The following is a 21706-nucleotide window of genomic DNA, read 5'->3' as shown; positions in this document are numbered from 1 at the left end:
TGAGAGACCATATATACACATTGAATGAATATGTAGGTTGTAGTTCAGTATATATCTGTTGAATGAGTGAATCTGTATTTCTCAAAATCCGTAAATTCAGGTGTCCTTTTAATAAAGTGAATCATTTATACGTCCTGCTTTGTAGCTAGCTCGCTCTTTCTGCAACTTAGTGACCCATGACTATCTTCGTGTCGTCATATATAGGTCTGCCTCATTTCTGATGGCTTTCTAGTTCTCCTCAGCATGCAAATTCCATTTTCCTTAATGTACTCAGTACCGATCGTCCTTTAGACAGCTGCGTGTTTTATGGTGTTCTCTTAAGCGGTGCTGTAGAAAGCACAGGTACACGTGGGTATGTACAGCAATTGCTGGCTCAAGGAATTGTCCCTGGTGAATTCTAACAGCTACTGCCAAATCGTTCTTCGAGACCCTCTTTACTGATTTGTATTTTCATGAGAGTAGATGAGGGTTCCCTTTCCGTACACCGTAATGCTGGCTGTTATCATTTAAAAAATTCTGCCGAACTGCCAAACCTATTAAGTTAAAAAATTTTAAAGAACTTTGTGCTGATGAGATGGAGTATCCTTCCTTCCTTTTACTGGCCTGCTGGATTTCTTTGTAAATGTCCATTGGAAATGTTGCAGTTTCATTTTCTTTTCAGTTTCTGGGAATCCTTTAGAACATTAGGATATATTCTTTTTTTTTAAGATTTTATTTATTTATTTGACACACAGAGATCACAATTAGGCAGAGAGGCAGACAGAGAGAGGGTTGGGGAGGGGGGAAGCAGGTTCCCTGCTGAAGTAGAGAGCTGGGTTCAGGGCTCGATTCCAGGACCCTCGGATCATGACCTGAGCCGAAGGCAGAGGCTTTAACCCACTGAGTCACCCAGGTGCCCCAAAGATATATTCTTTGATCAAAGTCCCTCATCAGCCTTTTTTGGGCAGATTTTTTTCTTAGTCTTCTGCTTGCTTTTGAACTGTGTGTTTGTGTCTCATGTAGACACATTTTCTCGTCCTTTGCTTTGTAGTTTTTGATCTTGCCGCCATACGGAGAAAGGAGAATTCGAGTAAAAATAAGGGACATATAAATATGAGTGAAGACCTGAGAAAAATCATAGGTGATCATAAAGCTGGCACAAATGTCATCGAAATACTACCCTGCATCATCTGACCCATGAGGATGTGACTGTAAGATCCTCCACTATTTCTTTATGATTAGGAAAGGCAAAGTGTTGGTAAACTGGCATGTGCTTGACTGTTCGATGCATCCTGATTTCGGGAATGTTAAAGCAGAAAAATATATGCATCTTGGAATTGACACTTTTGTTAAGCTGAATTATGCATGGGGTGGAAAATTCCAAGTATATAAATAGGCACACAGTGAAAAATCAGAAGGAGTAAATCAGGTTCTCTTACTCTGCTCCTTAAATCCTCCTGCTGGTTGGGATCCACACGGTTAAGCAGGTCTCTGTCTGCCTCCTGACTTGACTCTTGACTGCAGTCATTCTGAGCTGGCCACATTGTCGTGCCGCAGCCTGACCATGCCACGCTTACCGTCACCTTCGGATCTTCCACTTCCTTCTACCATGGCCTGGAACTCTTTTCCCCTAATTTTGCTTGCCAGTCTCCTTTTGATCACCTCTGTCTTAGCTTAGCTGCTGCCTCCCCTGAGAAGCTCTCCATGACCAGCAGGTGAAAGACTGAACCCTGTCCCTCCTACTCTTTTTGTTTTTCATCACCTTTTATTTGCTTCATAGCACTTAACACTCTGATATTCTCTTAATTCTTCCCTTCTTTAATGATTCATTGTCTCTCTCCCTTCTCTGGGGCAGGTAAGCCTCATGAGAGGTAGTGACCTGTCTGTCTCCTGTTCATCACTGTGTCCCCAGCACGTGGAACAGTGCCTGGCATGCAGAGATTGTTGATTGAATAAATAACACACCTGAATGGCCAAACAAACGAATGTGTTGGTATTTTTGTAGTACATCTCAACTCTTTTTTTTTTTTTCGAATGAGGGAATCACTCACTCCATGCACGCCTTTTAGCAACATGTACATTATTTGCAAGAAGGGGCACAAGTGTTTGGGAATCATTTGATCTCATAATAGGGCAGATGTGCCTTCAGAGTCTATATATTCCTTTTCTCACTTGGGGATTGTAGCACCTGGAGCTCTGACTTTGGGTTTCCCTGCTTCCGTGATACCTAGCAGGCTCCTAGGAGGTATGTCTTTTAGCTCGTGGTGTGTAGCTCAGTGTATTTGAGTCAGCTAAATGGGGTTATCTGCATCATGAGGGTGTTCAGACGCACTATGGTTTAGCCTCTTTCCCTTTTTCTACTGTGACCGCTCAGAGCCGAGAGAACCTGAGCTATTGGCAACAGTATAGGATGGCTGTTGGATATTCCAGTTCCTTCCATGGTCTGTACCCTTGAGGAAGCTGAGCAAGCAGTGCTTCGGGTATACCACCAAGCAGTTTGCTTTTTTTTTTTTAATTATAATCCATTTTTAAAACTTTTTTTTTCCCATTTTATTTATTTTTTCATCGTAACAGTATTCATTCTTTTTGCACAACACCCAGTGCTCCATGCAAAACGTGCCCTCCCCATTACCCACCACCTGTTCCCCCAACCTCCCACCCCTGACCCTTCAAAACCCTCAGGTTGTTTTTCAGAGTCCATAGTCTCTTATGGTTCGCCTCCCCTGCCCAATGTCCATAGCCCGCTCCCCCTCTCCCAATCCCACCTCCCCCCAGCAACCCCCAGTTTGTTTTGTGAGATTAAGAGTCATTTATGGTTTGTCTCCCTCCCAATCCCATCTTGTTTCATTTATTCTTCTCCTATCCCCCTACCCCCCCATGTTGCTTCTCCATGTCCTCATATCAGGGAGATCATATGATAGTTGTCTTTCTCCGATTGACTTATTTCACTAAGCATGATACGCTCTAGTTCCATCCACGTCGTCGCAAATGGCAAGATTTCATTTCTTTTGATGGCTGCATAGTATTCCATTGTGTATATATACCACCTCTTCTTTATCCATTCATCTGTTGATGGACATCTAGGTTCTTTCCATAGTCTGGCTATTGTAGACATTGCTGCTATAAACATTCGGGTACACGTGCCCCTTCGGATCACTATGTTTGTATCTTTAGGGTAAATACCCAGTAGTGCAATTGCTGGGTCATAGGGTAGTTCTATTTTCAACATTTTGAGGAACCTCCATGCTGTTTTCCAGAGTGGTTGCACCAGCTTGCATTCCCACCAACAGTGGAGGAGGGTTCCCCTTTCTCCACATCCTCGCCAGCATCTGTCATTTCCTGACTTGTTAATTTTAGCCATTCTGACTGGTGTGAGGTGATATCTCATTGTGGTTTTGATTTGTATTTCCCTGATGCCGAGTGACGTGGAGCACTTTTTCATGTGTCTGTTGGCCATCTGGATGTCTTCTTTGCAGAAATGTCTGTTCATGTCCTCTGCCCATTTCTTGATTGGATTGTTTGTTCTTTGGGTGTTGAGTTTGCTAAGTTCCTTATAGATTTTGGATACTAGCCCTTTATCTGATATGTCGTTTGCAAATATCTTCTCCCATTCTGTCAGTTGTCTTTTGGTTTTGTTAACTGTTTCCTTTGCTGTGCAAAAGCTTTTGATCTTGATGAAATCCCAACAGTTCATTTTTGCCCTTGCTTCCCTTGCCTTTGCCGTTGTTCCTAGGAAGATGTTGCTACGGCTGAGGTCGAAGAGGTTGCTGCCTGCATTCTCCTCAAGGATTTTGATGGATTCCTTTCTCACATTGAGGTCCTTCATCCATTTGGAGTCTATTTTCGTGTGTGGTGTAAGGAAGTGGTCCAATTTCATTTTTCTGCATGTGGCTGTCCAATTTTCCCAGCACCATTTATTGAAGAGGCTGTCTTTTTTCCATTGGACATTCTTTCCTGCTTTGTCGAAGATGAGTTGACCATAGAGTTGAGGGTCGATTTCTGGGCTCTCTATTCTGTTCCACTTAAAACTTTTAATTGATGATGTTTTTAGGCGTACATAAAAATAAACCTGTGAATCTCTATGTATGCAACACCTAACTTTAACTATGACCAACTTCCTGTACCAGTGGTTCTAAAAGTGTAGTCCTAGACTAGAGGCATCAGCACAACCTAAGCACTTGTCAGAGATACCCATTTCTTTCTTTCTTTTTTTTTTTTTTAAGATTTTGTTTATTTATTTGACAGACAGAGATCACAAGTAGGCAGAGAGAGAGGAGGAAGCAGGCTCCCCGCCGAGCAGGGAGCCCAATGCCGGGCTCGATCCCAAGACCCTGGGATCACGACCTAAGCCAAAGGCAGAGGCTTTAACCCACTGAGCAACCCAGGCACCCTGAGATACAGGTTTCTAACTTTTGAAAGAATTTGAAAAAATTTCTACTTTCGAATGAACTGCTGAATTAGAAACTCAGGGGGGTAGAGCCCGTCAGTCTGTTTTAACAAGCCCTCCAGGTGATACTGATGGCTGCCAAAGCTTGAGAACCACTATATAGACCATTTCATCTGATCTCTGCTGGACTATTTTATTTTATTTCAAGATTTTATTTATTTGTTAGGCAGAGAGGCAGGCAGAGAGAGAAGGGGAAGCAGGCTACCGCTGAGCAGAGAGCCCAATGCGGGGCTCCATCCCAGGACCCTGGGATCATGACCTGAGCTGAAGGCAGAGGCTTTAACCCACTGAGCCACCAGGTGCCCCGTTGCTGGAGTATTTTAAAGCAAATGTTATCATTTTGTTTTACTTCGGTATGGAAACAGTATTCCTTTAATCACAATATCTCACAGATTGGCACAACGTGTAGAAGCAGCCAGCCAATTGGTACCATTGTTTCCATAGGCTTATCCTTTGAACTCCTCATTCCACTCATACAGACCTACTTGACAGTTGCTTCATAATGTTTATATAAAGATGTTCACTGCAGTGCCTCAGATGGAGAAAACTTGAAAATACCATATGTCTGATAGTGAGAGATCAGTTGAGTAAGTTATTTCATCCACTCTGGAATGCTAGGAAATCATTGCAGAGAATGATGTCATTGATATTACCGTTAAATAAGGAAAGCAGTTTTCAAAAGAAGAATTGGCCCTGTTTGTTTTTTTCTGTGTGAGGTGTGTATGTATGTTTGTGTGAGAATGTGTTTATGTTGTATATGTGAGTTTAGGCACATAGGAAAAAGGACCAGGATGTTCTACACAAAAATACTAATAGTTATCTCTGGAAGATGTGGTTTTAGTTCATTTCTACCCTCTTCATTCCTGATTTTCCCCCCCACAATGGAGTGTGTATATATATATATTTTTTTTTTAAGATTTTATTTATTTGACAGAGAGGGAGATCACAAGTAGGCAGAGAGGCAGGCAGAGAGAGAGGGGGAAGCAGGCTCCCTGCTGAGCAGAGAGCCCAAGTGGGACTCGATCCTAGGACCCTGAGATCATGACCTGAGCCAAAGGCAGTGGCTTAATCCACTGAGCCACCCAGGCGCCCCGCAGTATGTATTTTTATAATGGAGAAAAACAATAAATTTACTTTAATTTTGAAAAAAATCATATCCGTTGAAATTATAATTTTTTGATGAATTTTTGTTGAAATGATCATCTCTTCTTGGATTTGCAGGTGGACACCTTGGATTCAAAGAGATATGCTGTTATTGGAGCAGATCTCCGAGATTTACCTGAACTGGAAGAGAAACTAAAGAAACGTAACATGAATCCACAGTGAGATTTTTTTTAACCTCTTATGCATTTGTGACTTCTTGCTAATAGGAGATAAGGCCAGTTGAAATTGCAGCATGATACTTCTGTCCATTTTTTATTCTGAGATATTATCTCATTGCTACTGAGAGTGGTTTTCTGTAGTATTTTTAGAAGCAAAGTTCTCAGTCAAGCCCGTTTTCCCATCAGAATAATGTGCATTGCTTTTGTAACATACTGATGCCTAACATCATAAAGCTTGAGAGAAGATAATTATATGCATAGAAACGTGTAATTGCAATATACAAAGGATTAGAATGTGGAATATATAAAGAAAAGCTACTACTGAAAAAGGTAAGTCCCATAGGAAAACAGGCAAAAGACAGATGACAAGGCACCTCAAAGAAGGAAGTGAATATTATATGAAAAGTTACTGAACCTCAGTAGTAATCAATCAGATGGAACTCCATTTTACTCCAGCCACGTCAGCACAAATATAAAAGTCTGACATTATCAGGTGCTGGAAGGTTATATGAGAACAAGATGGTCCTGCACAACTGATGCAAGTGAATTTGGGACAGTCATTATGAGCAACAGTCTGGAAGTATCTACTAAAATTGCAAGCTTGTGTGCCATGTTGTATAGTAATTCATTCCACTTTTGGTTGTGTGCACCTCAGAAAGGTCTGCCTGTGCAAGGAGGATGTTCATCATGGGCACTGTTTTCAGTAACAGAAAAATGGAACCATTCTAACTATCCATCAGGAGAAGAGTGAGTGAGCAGTATGTAAAAGGCATGACCTAGATCAGCATGGAGAGAGGTCAAAAACAAAATGTTGCATGAAAATAAAAAAGTCAAGTTGCAGAATAATATGTACAGTGTGATGATACCAAATGTGTATCAAACCCTCAAAATACAGTACTTCCATGATTACATCTGTGTATCACAGAAGTATTTTAAAAATGGACCGGAAGGGTTCACATCAAATTCTTGGGAGCAGGTACATTTTGGGAACAGTGGAGGAGAGTGAGATATGTGGTTTTAGCACACTGATACTGGTCAAAATGAGACTGGAATTTAACAGTAGTGGAGGGTAAAGACGTGTCTAGAAATCTTACTGTTAGTGAGGATGACACTTTCAACAATAATGGAGGTAAGTAACTCAAGAGAGAGGTTTGAGGGGAAGGTAGGAGAAACACTTACTTAAAAAATAAATTGAAGGCAAAGAATCAGTGGCCAGTGGGGAAGGTAGGAGAAACAGATAGTTAATTAAAAAATAAATTGAAGGCAAAGAATCAGTGGCCAGTGATCAGAGAGTAGCTGTTCGGGAAATCACTGGTAGAGAAGAGGCTGTAGAGTGGACAGAGGACCAGAGCCTTGGAGGGAAGGGAGAGCTGTCCTTCTTCCGAGAAGAGAGGAAGGCGGGTGAGGACAGGTGGAAATACAGGTGAGTTTGGGCTGATGCAGGGGAGGGAGTGTAGGGAGTTGAAGCTTGACCTTCCGGGTCCATCTTTTGTTAAAGTGGTGATGGCTGTCACCTCTGGGCTTTGAAGTTCTTGTTTACGTGTTTAGCCTAGAATCGAAAACCAGGTTGTCGTTGTCGAGATGTGTATATCCACAGTTGCAGACGTTGGGGATGGCGCTCACACACCTGGTGCTTATCGTCTGTTTGTCTGTCTCACTGAGTGTTCAGAGAGCAGGGCCAATGCACTGTACATAATATGCCTCTTTTTTCCTTTGTGGAACCCTTTAGATGGTTTCCAGATGGTAGCGAGCAGAGCGTTCTTTCAGCGAAAGGGAAGTCTCAGTGTTCAAGGACACCACTGGTTTTCTTGGGGGCATATTAATGAGTGATCAGTAGGCTGCTTCCAGCTGACGGTGCTCAACCTGGAGCCCTCTCAGAATGAAGCAAGCCCGAGTGTCGGAATCTCATCCTGGGCTCCAAGTGACCTCTCCTGCTTACAAGTATTTAGTAGGGGCAGTTTTTTTCTGAAACAAACAACCCCCCAGAAAAGCCTCTTTGAGCCTTAATTTCATTTATCAGCTGGGGTAAAAACTACTCCACAAGATGGTCCTGAAGATTAAGTTAAGTCTGCTGCGAAAGTGGTTGAACAGAATTGACAAATAGACTACAGTCTCCTGTAGATTACTGCGGTCACCATGGTAACCAGCTGCCACCTACTGCCACTGTAGTGACCCACCACGGGAGCAAATCTGCCAAAAGAATAGGAAATATCAGTGACAAATCAGGCTAGCTCTTGGAAGGGAAGTTTGCCTCACCTTTGGACATCTACAAAATGGATGAAGAGCAGTTGCTGGGACAAGTATTAGAATTAGGTATATAATTCTCCGGGGCTTTGTTTGTGCTCCGTATTTTCCTTTATGACTGTCTTTGCTTTGCTTTCACTTGTATTTTGAAAAGTATTAATCCGATTTTTAATATTGCCAATGGCTACCTCCTAAAACTACACTGAAATATGTTAAACTTTTCATTTTCAAATAATTCAAATCTACAAGAACGTTGCAAAAATCATACAAAAAATTCCCACATAGCCTTCTTTACCTGGCTTCCCCACGTGATAGTGTCTTAAGGACACTTTTGCATTAAAACGGTTATTGGAGCTGTAGTTCTCTAATATCAACCTGTTAATTGGGGTCTTAGAACTTTCTCCCCACTCATTTGCTTTTTCTAATCATTTCTGTTTATATAATCTGAGGTTTTAAAACTTAGGTTGTTGCCAATTTTAAAAAATTATTTTGAATACTTTTCTTTCTGATTTTCAACTTTGTTTGCAACTCAGACTTCGTTGACTTTCCTCTGGATTTAGTGCCCTCGGTTTCTTTATACTGTGATCCAGTTGAGTACAGAGAGCACTTGGATATATATTCTCAAATAACTTGAATTATATACCATTTCATGGTCAAAAAAAAAAAAGGAAAGAAGAAAACCAAAGAACAGTAATGATGGATAGTTTGTTCTGTGATTAGGTCAGAGATGGCACTTTTTTCATGGGGAGCCTTTCTAGTGATAAAGAGTCTACACCCTGAGCCCAGGTGTATAGCTTCCATTCTGACAGTAACATATACCATGTGCTTTTCAACTGCTTTCTTAGGTATTCGAGTTCAGACAACTTATTTGTTTTGAGAACCGCCACCAGTAAAAATAGACAAATATAACCCTCTGCGGCATGCCTGGGTGGCTCAGTTGGTTCAGCATCTGACTCTTTTTTTTTCTTTTTTAAGATTTTATTCATTGATTTGACAGAGAGAGAGAGACAGTGAGAGAGGGAACACAAGCAGGGGGAGTGGGAGAGGGAGAAGCAGGCTTCCCACGGAGCAGGGTGCTCGATGTGGGGCTGGATCCCGGAGACCTGGGATCATGACCTGAGCTGAAGGCAGACACCCAACGATTGAGTCACCCAGGCACCCCGAGCATCTGACTCTTGATTATGGCTCAAGTCATGATCTCAGGGTCATAGGATCAAGCCCCATGGTGGGCTCTGTACTCAGCGGGAGCCTGCTTGAGATGCTGTCTCTCCTTCTCCTTCTGTCCCTCCCCCATCCTCTGTGTACATGCTTACTCTCTAAAATAAACAAATAAATCGTTAAAAACAATTTTTTAGGGGCTCCTGGATGGCTCAGTGGGTTAAAGCCTCTGCCTTCAGCTCAGGTCATGATCCCAGGGTCCTGGGATCAAGCCCCACATTGGGGGGTAGCAGTCTCTGCTCAGCGGAGAGCCTGCTTCCCCCCCCCCCCGCACCACCGCTGCCTGCCTCTCTGCCTACTTGTGATCTCTCTCTGTTGAGTAAATAAATAAAATAAAATAAAACCACTTGCTTTGTGTGAAAAATAACAATAAGCCATGAGGAATAGCCATATTTAGGGACAGAGAAAGAAAGAGGACACAGTAAAGGAGTGAGAGAAGGAGCAATAAAGGATCCAGGAATAAACCAGCGGAGCTCACATAGTTTGAGGCTGTGTTCCCTTTTAAGAATTAAGGGTTTTAGAGATTTTTCTAGGAGTTTATTGCTTATTTCATAATTTGTTCATTACTTCGGGTCTGTTGAGTCGGAGTGCATACTAACCAATGTAATTTCCTGAAGATTGTTCATGTTCTTGTCAATTCTTGATGGTAAAGACATATGAGAATTATATTTGGTTAAACGAGTATCACCATTTCTGTGTTTGTCAGTCAGTTTTTAATGTGTAACAGAGTCTCTCCAACTCAGTGCTTTGGAAAACTTCCACTTTAGAACAGCTCACAATCTAGACACACAAGTTGCTCAAGATTCTGTGAGTGGAGAGATTGGGCTGGGTGTAGCTGGTTGGAACTTCTGCTGGGGCCAGGTATAGCTGATATCCCCTCAGGTTCACTATATGTGGACAGCAGGAGGATAGGATGCCTCATTTTATTGCACAGGGCCTCCCCTCCAGTTGCAAGCTAGCTTGGGTTCATTCCCATGGTGGTTTAGGTTTCCAGGCGAGAGAGTGAGGGCCCGTGTGCAAGTGATCTTCAAGCTTCTGCTTGCGTTACGTTTGCTACTGTTCCCTTGGCTAAAGCGAGTTCTACAACTAACCCCTCCCCCCATACCAGGGGAAGGAAGAGTCTCTGCATCTGGAATGGGGGAGTCTGCTGTGTCACCTTGTCACCACGTGCAAGTGTGGCAGGGGAGAACTTTATTTTTATTTAAACTTAAGTTAATTAACCTATAATGTGTTACTAGTCTCAGAGATAGAGGTCAGTGATTCATCAGTCTTCTATAACACCCAGTGCTTATTACGTCCCACGCCTTCCTTGAGGTCCATTCCCCAGTTATCGCCTCGCCCGACCTCCATGACCTCCTGCAACCCTCAGTTTGTTTCCTATGATTAAGAGTCTCTTTCGGTTTGTCTCCCTCTCTGGTTTCATCTTACTTTATGTTTTCCTCTCTTCCTCTATGATCCTCATGATCCTTTCTTCCTCTCTTCCTGTATGATCCTTTGTTTCTTAAATTCCACATGTGAGTGAGATCATATGGTAATTGTCTTTCTCTGATTGGTATAGTTCGCTTAGCATAGTACCCACTAATTCCAGGGCACGTGGATGGCATAGTCTGTTCAGCATCTGCCTTCAGCCCTGCCTTAGGATCCCTGCTCAAGGGGGAGTCTGCTTCTCCCTCTGCCTCTCTGTCCCCCTGCTTCTGTTTTCTCTGCCTCTCAAATAAATAAATTATTTTTTAAATGCCCTCTAGTTCCAACCACATTATTGCAAATAGCAAGATTTCATTTTTTGATGGCTGAGTAATAGGTGTGTGTGTCTCTGTGTGTGTCTGTGTATACATGACATCTTCTTTATCCATTCATCTGTCGGTGCACATCTGAGCTCTTTCCATAGTTCGGCTATTGTGGACATTGCTGCTATAAACATTGGGGTGCAGGTGCCCAGTTGATCACTGCATTTGTATCTCTGGGGTAAATCCCTAGTAGTGCAATTCCTGGGTTGTAGGGTAGCTCTACTTTCAACTTTCTGAGGAACCTCCATACTGTTTTCCAGAGTGCCTGCACCAGCTTGCATTCCCACTAAGAGGGTAGGAGGGTTCCCCTTTCTCTACATCCTTGCCAACATCTGTCGTTTCCTGAGTGGTTAATTTTAGCCTTTCTGACCAGCGTGAGATGGTATCTCTTTGTGGTTTTGCTTTGTATTTCCCTGATGCCGAGTGATATGGAGCATTTTTTCATGTGTCTGTTGGCCATTTGAATGTCTTCTTTGCAGAAATGTCTGTTCATGTCTTCTGCCTATTTCTTGCTCGGATTATTCTTTGGGTGTTGAGTTTGGTAAGTTCGCTATAGATTTTGGATACTATCCCTTTATCTGACATGTCTTTTGCAAATATCTTCTCCCATTCTGCCAGTTGTCTTTTGGTTTTGTCGACTATTCTCTTTGCTGTGCAAAATCTTTTTATCTTGGTGAAGTCCCAATAGTTCATTTTTTTGCCTTTCGTTCCCTTGGCTTTGGAGATGTGTCTAACAAGAAGTTGCTGCCGCTGAGGTCACAGAACTTGCTGCCTGTGTTCTCTACAATTTTGATGGATTCCTGTCTCATGTGTAGGTCTTTCATCCATTTGGAGTCTATGTTTGTGTATGGTGTAAGGAAATAGTATAGTTTCATTCTTCTGCAGGTAGCTGTCCAATATTCCCAATACCATTTGTTGAAGAGACTGTCTTTTTTCCATTGGATATTCTTTCCTGCTTTGTCAAAGGTTAGTTGACCATAGAGTTGAGGGTCTGTTTCCAGATTCTATATTCTGTTTCATTGGCCCATTTGTCTGTTTTTGTGCCGGTACATACATACTCTCTTAATGATTACAGCTTTGGAACAGAGCTTAAGATTGGGATTGTGATGCCACAAGCTTTGTGGTGCCATCACCAGATTGTGATGCCATCAGCACTCCTTTGACTGTTTGGGGTCTTTTCCGGTTCCATACACATTTTAGGATTATTTGTTCCATCTCTGTGAAAAAAAGTTGATGGTATTTTGATAAGGATTGCATTGACTATGTAGATTGCTCTCGGTAGCATAGACATTTTAACAGTATTTGTTCTACCAATCCATGAGCATGGAACATTTTTCCATTTCTTTGTGTCTTCCTCAGTTTCTTTCATAAGTGTTCTATAGTTTTTGGAGTACAGATCCTTTACCTCTTTGGTTAGGTTTATTCCTAGGTGTCTTATGGTTTTGGGTGCAATTGCAAATGGGATCGACTCCTTAATTTCTGTTTTTTTCTGTCTCCTTGTTAGTGTATAGAAATGCCACTGATTTCTGTGCATTGATTTTCTATCCTGCAACTTTGCTGGGGTGGAGTCTTTTGGGTTTTCTGCATAGAGTATCATGTCCTCTCCAAAGAGTGAGAGTTTGACTTCCTCTTTGCTGATTTGGATGCCTTTCTTTCTTTCTTTCTTTCTTTCTTTCTTTCTTTCTTACTTTTTATAAAATTTTATTTATTTGATAGAGAAATCACAAGTAAGCAGAGCATCAGACAGAGGAAGAGGGAGAAGCAGGTTCCCTGCTGAGCAGAGTGCGTCTTCAGGACTCAATCCGAGGACCCTGAGTTGAAGGCAATTAACCAACGGAGCCATGTAGGCACCCCTGCCTTTTATTTCTTTCCGTTGTCTGATTGCTGAGGCTCAGACTTCTAGTACTATGTTGAACAGCAGTGGTGATAGTGGACATCCCTGTTGTGTTCCTGACCTTAGGGGAAAAGGGAAAGGTTCTCTTTTTCCCCATTGAGAATGATACTCCCTGTGGGCTTTTCATATATGGCTTTTATGATGTTGAGGTACATTCCCTCTCTCGCTACACTGTGAAATTTTGGTCAGGAAAGGATGCTGTAGTTTGTCATATGCTTTTTTTGCCTCTGTTGAGAGGATCATGTGGTTCTTGTCCTTTCCTTCATTTATGTAGGAAATCATTATGGATTGATTTGCGGGTATTGAACCACCCTTGCATCCCAGGAATTAAATTCCACTGGTCGTGCTGAATAATGCTTTTCATGTACTGTTGGATCCTATTAGGTAGTATTTTGGTGAGAATTTTTGCATCCATGTTCATCAGGGATATTGGTCTGTAATTCTCCTTTTTAGTGAGGTCTTTGTCTGGTTTGGGGATCAAGGAAATGCTGGCCTCATAGAAAGAGTTTGGAAGTTTTCCTCCCATTTCTGGTTTTTGAAACAGCTTCAGAAGATTAGGGATTAATTCTTCTTTAGCTGTTTGGTAGAATTCCCCTGGGAAGACATCTGGCCCTGGACTTTGGTTTGTTGGGAGATTTTTGATTACTGCTTCAATTTCTTTGCTGGTTATGGGTCTGTTTAGGTTTTCTGTTTCTTCCTGTTTCAGTTTTGGTAGTGTATATATCTCAGGAATGCATCTGTTTCTTCCGGATTGCCTAATTTGTTGAAACATAGTTGCTCGTAATATGTTGTTACAGTTGTTTGTATTTCTTTGGTGTGTTTGTCTCCTCTTTCATTCATGATTTTATTTATTTGGGTCCTTTCTCTTTTCATTTTGATAAATCTGGCCAGGGGATTATCGATCTTTATAAATTTGTTTATTTATTTTACTTATGTGACAGAGAGAAATCACAACTAGGCAGAGAAGCAGGCAGAGAGAGAGGAGGAAGCAGGCTCCCTGCGGAGCAAAGAGCCCGATGCGGGGCTCGATCCCAGGACCCCGGGATCATGACCTGATCCGAAGGCAGAGGCTTTAACCCACTGAGCCACCCAGGTGCCCCGGGGATTATCGATCTTATTAATTCTTTCAAAGAACAAGCTCCTAGTTTCATTGATCTGTTCTACTGTCCTTTTGGTTTTATTTTATTGATTTCTGCTCTAATCTTTAGTATAGGCTTTATTTGCTGTTCTTTCTCCAGTTCTTTAGGTGTAAGGTTTGGTTTTGTATTTCAGATCTGTATTGTTTCTTGAGAAAGGCTTGTATTACTATATACTTCCCTCTTTGCTGCATCCCCAAATTTTGAACAGTTATGCTTTCATTTTCGTTGGTTTCCATGAATTTTAAAATTCTTCTTTAGCTTCCATGTATTTGAGTTCTTTCCAACTTTCCTCTTGGATTGAGTTCCAGTTTCAAATCATTGTGGTCTGAAAATATGCAGGGAATGATCCCAGTCGTTTGGTACCAGTTGGGACCTGATTTATGTACCAGTAGGTGATCTATTCTGGAGAATGTTCCATGTGCACTTGAGAAGAATGTTTTTTGTTTGTTTGTTTGTTTGTTTGTTTTTAAAGATTTTTATTTATTTGACAGAGATCACAAGTAGGCAGAGAGAGAGGGGAAGGGAAGCAGGCTCCCCACTGAGCAGAGAGCCCGATGTGGGGCTTGATCCCAGGACACTGAGATCATGACCTGAGCTGAAGGCAGAGGCTTTAACCCACTGAGCCACCCAGGTGCCTCACGAGAAGAATGTTTATTCTCTTGCTGTAGGGTGGAATGCTCTGACTATGTCTGTGAAGTCCATCTGGTGCAGTGTGTCACCCAGAGCCCTTGTTTCCTTGTTGATCTTTTGCTTAGACGACTGTCCTTTGCAGTGAGGGGGTGTTAAAGTCCCTGACGATTCTTGTATTATCACCAATGTGTTTCTTTAATTTTGTTATTAACTGGTTTATATAATTGGCTGATCTCAAGTTAGGAGCATAAATATTTACGATTGTTAGATCTTCTTGTTGGATAGACCCTTTATGATATAGTGTCCTTCATCATCTATTATTATAGTCTTTGGTTTCAAATCTATTGGTCTGCTCTAGGGATTGCTGTCGTAGCTTTCTTTTGATGTCCGTTAGCATGATAAATGGTTTTCCACCCCCTCACTTTGAATGTGAAGGTGTCTTTGAGTCCAAGATGAGTCTCTTGCAGATAACATATCAATGGTCTTGCTTTTTTGTCCAATCTGATATCAGTGAGCCCTCAGAGGAAAGCAGTCAATCACTCCTGTCTCCCTGGCCTCCACCCACACTCCATCCTCAAGCAGCCTGGGACCGAGCATTTCTATCTCAGGCACATGATCCCTTTCAAGTCCGCAAACTGTGCCGACTCCTGCAGTGTGCACCCGTGCCACGCCTCCCAGGGGAGGAAGGGGGATCTTGTGGTGGTTCTGCTGCTTACTGGGCCCCTAGTCCGGGAGCAGTCAGCTGACCATGCCTCGGTTCGCAGCTTATAGAAACCCCAAGCTGAGAACCCCCTCGTGGGCTCTCTTGACTGCAGCCGGCTTCCCTGCTCCAATGCCCAGGAGCTCTGCCACACTCAGGCACCCCCGGTCTTTTTGGGACCCTGGGATCCTGAGACTACACTCTCCCACCCAGGATTCTGCCCTGCTTTGCCACCTGAGCACCGTTCAGGCAGGGACATCCCTCACCAGGACAGACGTCTGAAAGTTCCGATTTTGTGCTCTGCTGCTCTGTCACTTTCTGGTGCCGGTTTATGGAGGCTCCCCCAACCCCGCGGTTTATCTTCGGGTATATGGCCTCGGATTCACTTCTCTGCACCTCCTACCTTGCAGAACGTGGTCCCTTTTCTATTTGTAGAGTTGCAGCTATTATTCGATCTCCGGTTGCGTTTGCGGGTGTTCAGAGTGATGTGACAGTTGTCTGACTGAATTCCTGGGACCAGACTAAAGCAAGGTCTCCTACTCCTCCACCATTTTGGTCTGTCTGGGGTCGGGGGGGGGAAATTGGTAGCTGTGTCCACACAACACCACGTGCCTTTAACACTGTTTCACAAGCGACACAAATCCTTACTCATTGCTCCCCTTTTTACAGTCTGAAACTTTGGGTCACGATGGTGTTCTACATCTATGACTACATTGATTGTTGATGTGCTTGCTCAGTGCGTCTTGTTTTCCTGGGGTGTGAAAAACAGGCTTTTACTGCCCCACCGGTCCTGCCACATGTGTGCCATTAGAGAGTCCCACTTTTGTTAATGTATACGTGACAACTTTATTCATTCATTTCTTAATTTATTTATTTATTTTAGGGGGGAGAGAGAGAGAGCATACGTGCAGGGGGAGGAGCATAGGGAGTCGGAGGGGGAGGATTTCCAGCAGACTCCCCACCGAGTGGGCTTGATCTCACTACCCCGAGATCATTACCTGAGCCGGTGCTTACCCAACTGAGCTGCCTAGTCATCCCTAGAGAGTCCGTTTGATGAATACAGGTGGACGTGCCTGTTTTCTTCTCTTAAGATGGCCAACACTCCTGCTCACCGAATGCGTGCTGGTTTATATGACTCCGGAGCAGTCGGCCAACCTTCTCATGTGGGCAGCCAGCAGTTTCGACACTGCCATGTTCACAAACTACGAACAGGTAAATGGGAGCATGAGACAGTTGCATTCTGCCCTTCCATGGCGGCTTAGCACTCCCTGAGCAACCTCGGTATGTTTTCCCACTTACTCTTTTCCTTCTGCCTCTGGCCACTCACATACCTCCTTTTTCATTGATTCTAGCAATCCCCAGCATCCTTGATTTCTTGATTTCCAGCGAACTTATGGCCAAAGTCTTTGAAACTTCTATCTTGGCCTTAACCGAAGTTTTTTGAGTTCTTTTATCATTGTATTTCCTGTAGAGTCAGACCTTGGTGAAGGGGATTTTGGCTGTCCTATGCGTGAAGGGGTAGCAAACTCTGATTCCTTCAGAGGCAGGAGTGATGCAAATGGATCACGTTGGCCAGTGTAAGGCAGGCAGGAGTGGTGAGGACTATGGTGAATCAGAGTGTCCATGTCCCATCTGATGGGACAGTCCCTGCTCATAGCCAGTTGGTTGTTACTGTGTGGGTGTGTGAGTTAGAGTTGAGAACTCCCAATTTTTCAGGACCTTGGTCCGAGACCAGTCTTGGTTTATTTGAAAAGAAAATTTCCTGATTTCTGAGATCACCGAGTTTGGACCACTGGCTGCCTGTTTTTCTCTTCTGACCTAGGGGAAAGGATTATGCTTTTGAGGTTTAAAATTACTCAGCTTGGGTCTGAACCCTGGCTCTTGCTCTTATGCCTGGCTCAGTGACCTTCAGCAGAATTGCATGGTGGTTGGGATTCCATGCTCTGGAGGTAGACTCCTTAGCTGTGTGACCTGGACAAGTTTCATAACCTCTCTGTGCCTGTTTCCTTATCTGAAAAATGGGAATAATAACAGTCCTGACCTCATAGGGTTGTAGTGAGGAGTAAGTGAGTTAATTTGTACAGGGGCATTTATGGCGCTGTCTGGCTGTCAGGCAGGCCTGAGCTGTTCTTTGGATCTCTTAGAGCCTCAGGTCCTTGTTGTTGTTGTTGTTTTAGAGATTTTATTTATTTATTTATTTGTCAGAGAGAGAGAGAGAGAGATTGAGAGCACAAGCAGGCATTGTGGCAGGCAGAGGCAGAGAGAGAAGCAGGCTCTCTGCTGAGCATGGAACCCGATGTGGGATTCGATCCCTGGACCCTGGGATCATGACCTGAGTTGATGGCAGCAGCTTAACCCACGTGGCCACCCAGTCATCCCCCGGGTCTTTGTTTTAAAGGGAAAACTTCTCTGGATTATTAAGGGAACTCATGAGATGATGTGTAGCAGTGAGCTTATGACAAGCACTGAATACATGGTAGCTAATTTTTTTTTTAAGATTTTATTTATTTATTTGACAGACAGATCACAAGTAGGCAGAGAGGCAGGCAGAGAGAGAGAGAGAGGAGGAAGCAGACTCCCCGCTCAGCAGAGAGCCTGATGTGGGGCTCGATCCCAGGACCCTGGGATCATGACCTGAGGCAATGGCAGAGGCTTTAACCCACTGAGCCACCCAGGCGCCCCCACAGTAGCTATTTTTATTGCTTCTTTTATTTTGCTTTTACTGATTATACTTTTTTTTTGTTAGTCTCATTTTATTTTTAAATTTTATTACAGACAAGAGCAGTAAAGGCCTTGCCCGCTGCAACATACCTATGGACAGATCTAAGGCTAGACCTGGTTGACTTTTTTGCCACCCTGTGCCAGGTTCTTATATAGGCCAGGTTCTTATATAGGTATTTCTTGGTTGAGTTTCTGTAGATCCTGGGAATCTGTCTTTGCTCGCAGAATAGTATGCCTGGGGAAAATGAATTCTGCTTTCTGTTGACACACATTGTGAGTGTTCACCTGGGTTTGTCCACCTTGTTTCATTCATGTTTTCTCTCTTTTTTTTTTTTTCAAGATTTTATTTATTTATTTGACAGACAGAGATCACAAGTAGCAGAGAAGCAGGCAGGGAAGGGGAGGAAGCGGGCTCCCCGCTGAGCAGAGAGCCCAGTGCGGGGCTCGATCCCAAGACCCTGGGATCATGACCTGAGCCAAAGGCAGAGGCTTTAACCCACTGAGCCACCCAGGCGCCCCTCACTTGTGTTTTCTGTTATTCAACAGGGTATGAATGTGAATTTTGACCACAGACCCTGTCACTTTGGGCAGGCCTGGGGAGGTGCCAGCTTTCACTCCATTGTCCAAGCCATCCCTAAACTGACGCGGTTCCCACCTCCCATCCTCATTTTGTGAATAATAAACATTTAACTTGATTTTCTAACAAATACAAAGTCATCGGCATACTCACGTGTATTAAATATTCCCAAACCTTCCATGACTTTCTGATCAGTAGTTTAAAATGACAAAAACCACATAAATGATGAGCATGTTAATACTGATACAAGGAGGATAGCAACTTTGTAGAATTTGCTGACTAGATAGCAGGCACATCCCACAAGTTTTGCATGTGTTAACTTACCTGATTATCACAATAGCCCCCCAGGTTTTGTGGGTCAGGGGGCCGAAGCACAGAGAATTAGACAGCTTGCCCGCAGCCACCCAGCCTCACAACTAGAAAGTGTCAGGCCAGGATTCCAACCCAGGGAGTGAAAGGACGAAGCGTGTGCTCACAGACCCCCTTCGATCCTGAAAAATTCGTGGACAGTGTGACCATTAGTGCCCCATAACCCTCACACATCCTCCAAAAGAGAGTAATAGTGGTTCTTGTCTGACAACGTTGTCACGGAACTCTGGGAATCATTCTGTATATTAAAGCGATGAAGTTTAGATACTTGATTTGTGACAGGGTAATAGCACATACCTTATGGTAATGTACACTGTATTGTTTTGTGGCATTTGTGTGTATATACACATTAATAGTCTTTTAAACTGGTTTCAAATGGTTCTTAAGAAGGAACGCTACAGGGACGCCTGGGTGGCTCAGTTGGTTAAGCAGCTGCCTTCAGCTCAGGTCATGATCCCAGCGTCCTGGGACGAGTCCCACATCGGGTTCTTTGCTCCGCAGGGAGCCTGCTTCTCCCTCTGCCACTCTGTCTACCTGTGCTCGCTCGGTCGCTTGCTCTCCTGACAAATAAATAAACATTAAAATCTTTAAAAAAAAAAAAAGAGGTAACACTACATGCAAAATTTTTTAAAACAATCAAATAGGACAAAAGGATGGACAGAGAAAGGCAAGCCTCTCTCCTACCCTGGACTTTTGCCCTCTAATGTGGGAAGCGACATGGCCAGATTCCAGAACTATTTTGTGCATATATAAATGTAGACAGAGGTGTTTTTTTTTCTTAAAGGTGGATAGGAACACATTCTACACATTCGTCTGTACCTTACCTTTCAAGAGTTTGTTACCTAAGAAATCATTCCATATCTGTGTCTGTCTGTATCTTCATGTACTTCCTCTTTTTTTCTGTTTTCATGGCAATGCAATACTCCATTAAATGGCCAGGTTAGAATTTCTTTGACCCCAAGTGAGGGGCATTTAAATCCTTCCCGGGTCCTTCCTGTTACACGAAATGCTGCCGTCAACATTCTTGCGCCCTTGCGAGCACACAAGAGTAAACCAGCAGAACAGCCTGCTGGCAGTGGCGTGGCCGCCTCCCAGGCCGAGCGCCGCCCATCCAGTTGCCCTTCTAGAGGCTGTCGCAGTGTACCCCTTGTCACCTCTGCATGCCGTGCCTGCACCCAACTCTGTGACCTGCCCTGGGTATCAACAAATGTCGGCCTTGACTGGTTAGAAATAGGGTGCTGATGTCTTACTTTGCATATTCGAGAAGCACAGAAACCTTTCTGGCTGATCCACTCTCCTCTTTCCCTTCCCAGGTGAACATGGATGACTGGTTTGGACAGACCATGATCGAGAACTCCCCAGATGTCAGGGTGCTACCACAGTACCACCACAGTGGAGCGATGGTTATCAAGAAGGGAGGTGAGGAGCACTTTTAAGAATCTCAGCTGGGCCAGTTTGCCCCCAGGGGATAGTTGGCAATATCGGAATACATTTTTGGTTGGAACAACCTGTAAGGGAGTGCAACTGGCCTCTAGAGACCAGAAAAGCTGCTAAATATCTTGCAGTGCACAAGCATATCCCTCCCCACAGCAAAAAATTACGTAGCCTGGGGCGCCTGGGTGGCTCAGTGGATTAAGCCTCTGTCTTCAGCTCAGGTCATGATCCCAGAGTTCTGGGATCGAGCCCCACATCCGATTCTCGGCTAAGCAGGGAGCCTGCTTCCCCCTCTCTCTCTGCCTGCCTCTCTGCCTACTTGTGATCTTTGTCTGTCAAATAAAAAAATAAAATCTTAAAAAAAAAAAATCACCTAGCCCAAAATGCTAATATAATCTGGGTTACTGGGTAACCAGTAACCTGCTAGACAGAGGTGCAGGGAATGGAGTTACCCTGTGCTTAATGTTGAAATAGATATACTGTGGATTTTTGCAAATGGTGGTAATTTAATTTTAGCCTAAATTACCCTTATTGGCACACCTTGACAAAGCAGTGATGAACAATGCTGAGAGCAGCCTAGAGTGACCCCAGATCTCCTCCATTCCATGCATCCCAACTTCCCAGTAGATAAAAGAACTCAAAGGTAACAGTTGGAGAGGACCAATGTAAACAAATTGTAGTAAACTTGAAAGCACTGAATGTTTCTAATTATATCACTTATTTTATAAACAGATAAATTTATTATACATTTTTTGTTATTAAAGTTACCCAGTAATTGATAATTACAAGGACAAATCTTTGCAGCTGATGGGAACGGGACAAATTATAGGCAGTACATAAAGTTTCACTGTTTTTGTTTTTGTTTTTTTAAAGATTTTATTTATTTATTTATTTGACAGAGAGAGAGATCACAAGTAGGCAGAGAGGCAGGCAGAGAGAGTGAGAGGGAAGCAGGCTCCCCGCTGAGCAGAGAGCCCGATGTGGGACTCGATCCCAGGACCCTGAGATCATGACCTGAGCCGAAGGCAGTGGCCCAAACCACTGAGCCACCCAGGCGCCCAAGTTTCACTGCTTCTTGAGGTGAAACACCTCAGCCTTGGCAATGGACCTGTAGATGATTCATATTGAACAGCTGTGCTCACATGTCTTAAATTTTACTTTTTAGAGATTCAAAAGGTAAAATCACCACTAGGGTTAAGTATACCACACCCAGCAAATGAAACGGATGGTAAAACAAAGCTGATT

The 21706-nt window shown here is 43.4% G+C and overlaps 1 protein-coding gene across 1 annotated transcript; it reads left to right on the top strand.

The window, feature by feature from the left end:
* Positions 1-1031: 1031 nt before the first annotated feature.
* Positions 1032-21046, top strand: LOC123936236 (leucine carboxyl methyltransferase 1-like). Its single transcript, XM_045996901.1, has 5 exons — positions 1032-1190; positions 5648-5748; positions 16452-16572; positions 20341-20446; positions 21015-21046. Exons 2-5 carry the CDS (start codon positions 5738-5740, stop codon positions 21044-21046), a joined length of 270 nt encoding a protein of 89 aa, XP_045852857.1. The 5' UTR covers positions 1032-1190; positions 5648-5737.
* The last annotated feature ends 660 nt before the right edge of the window (positions 21047-21706 follow it).

The sequence above is a fragment of the Meles meles genome, unplaced genomic scaffold, assembly GCF_922984935.1.
Source record: "Meles meles unplaced genomic scaffold, mMelMel3.1 paternal haplotype, whole genome shotgun sequence".
NCBI classification, from domain to species: Eukaryota; Metazoa; Chordata; class Mammalia; order Carnivora; family Mustelidae; genus Meles; species Meles meles.
Note: the sequence above shows the minus strand (reverse complement) of the source record. Positions and strands in the feature narration are given on the sequence as shown.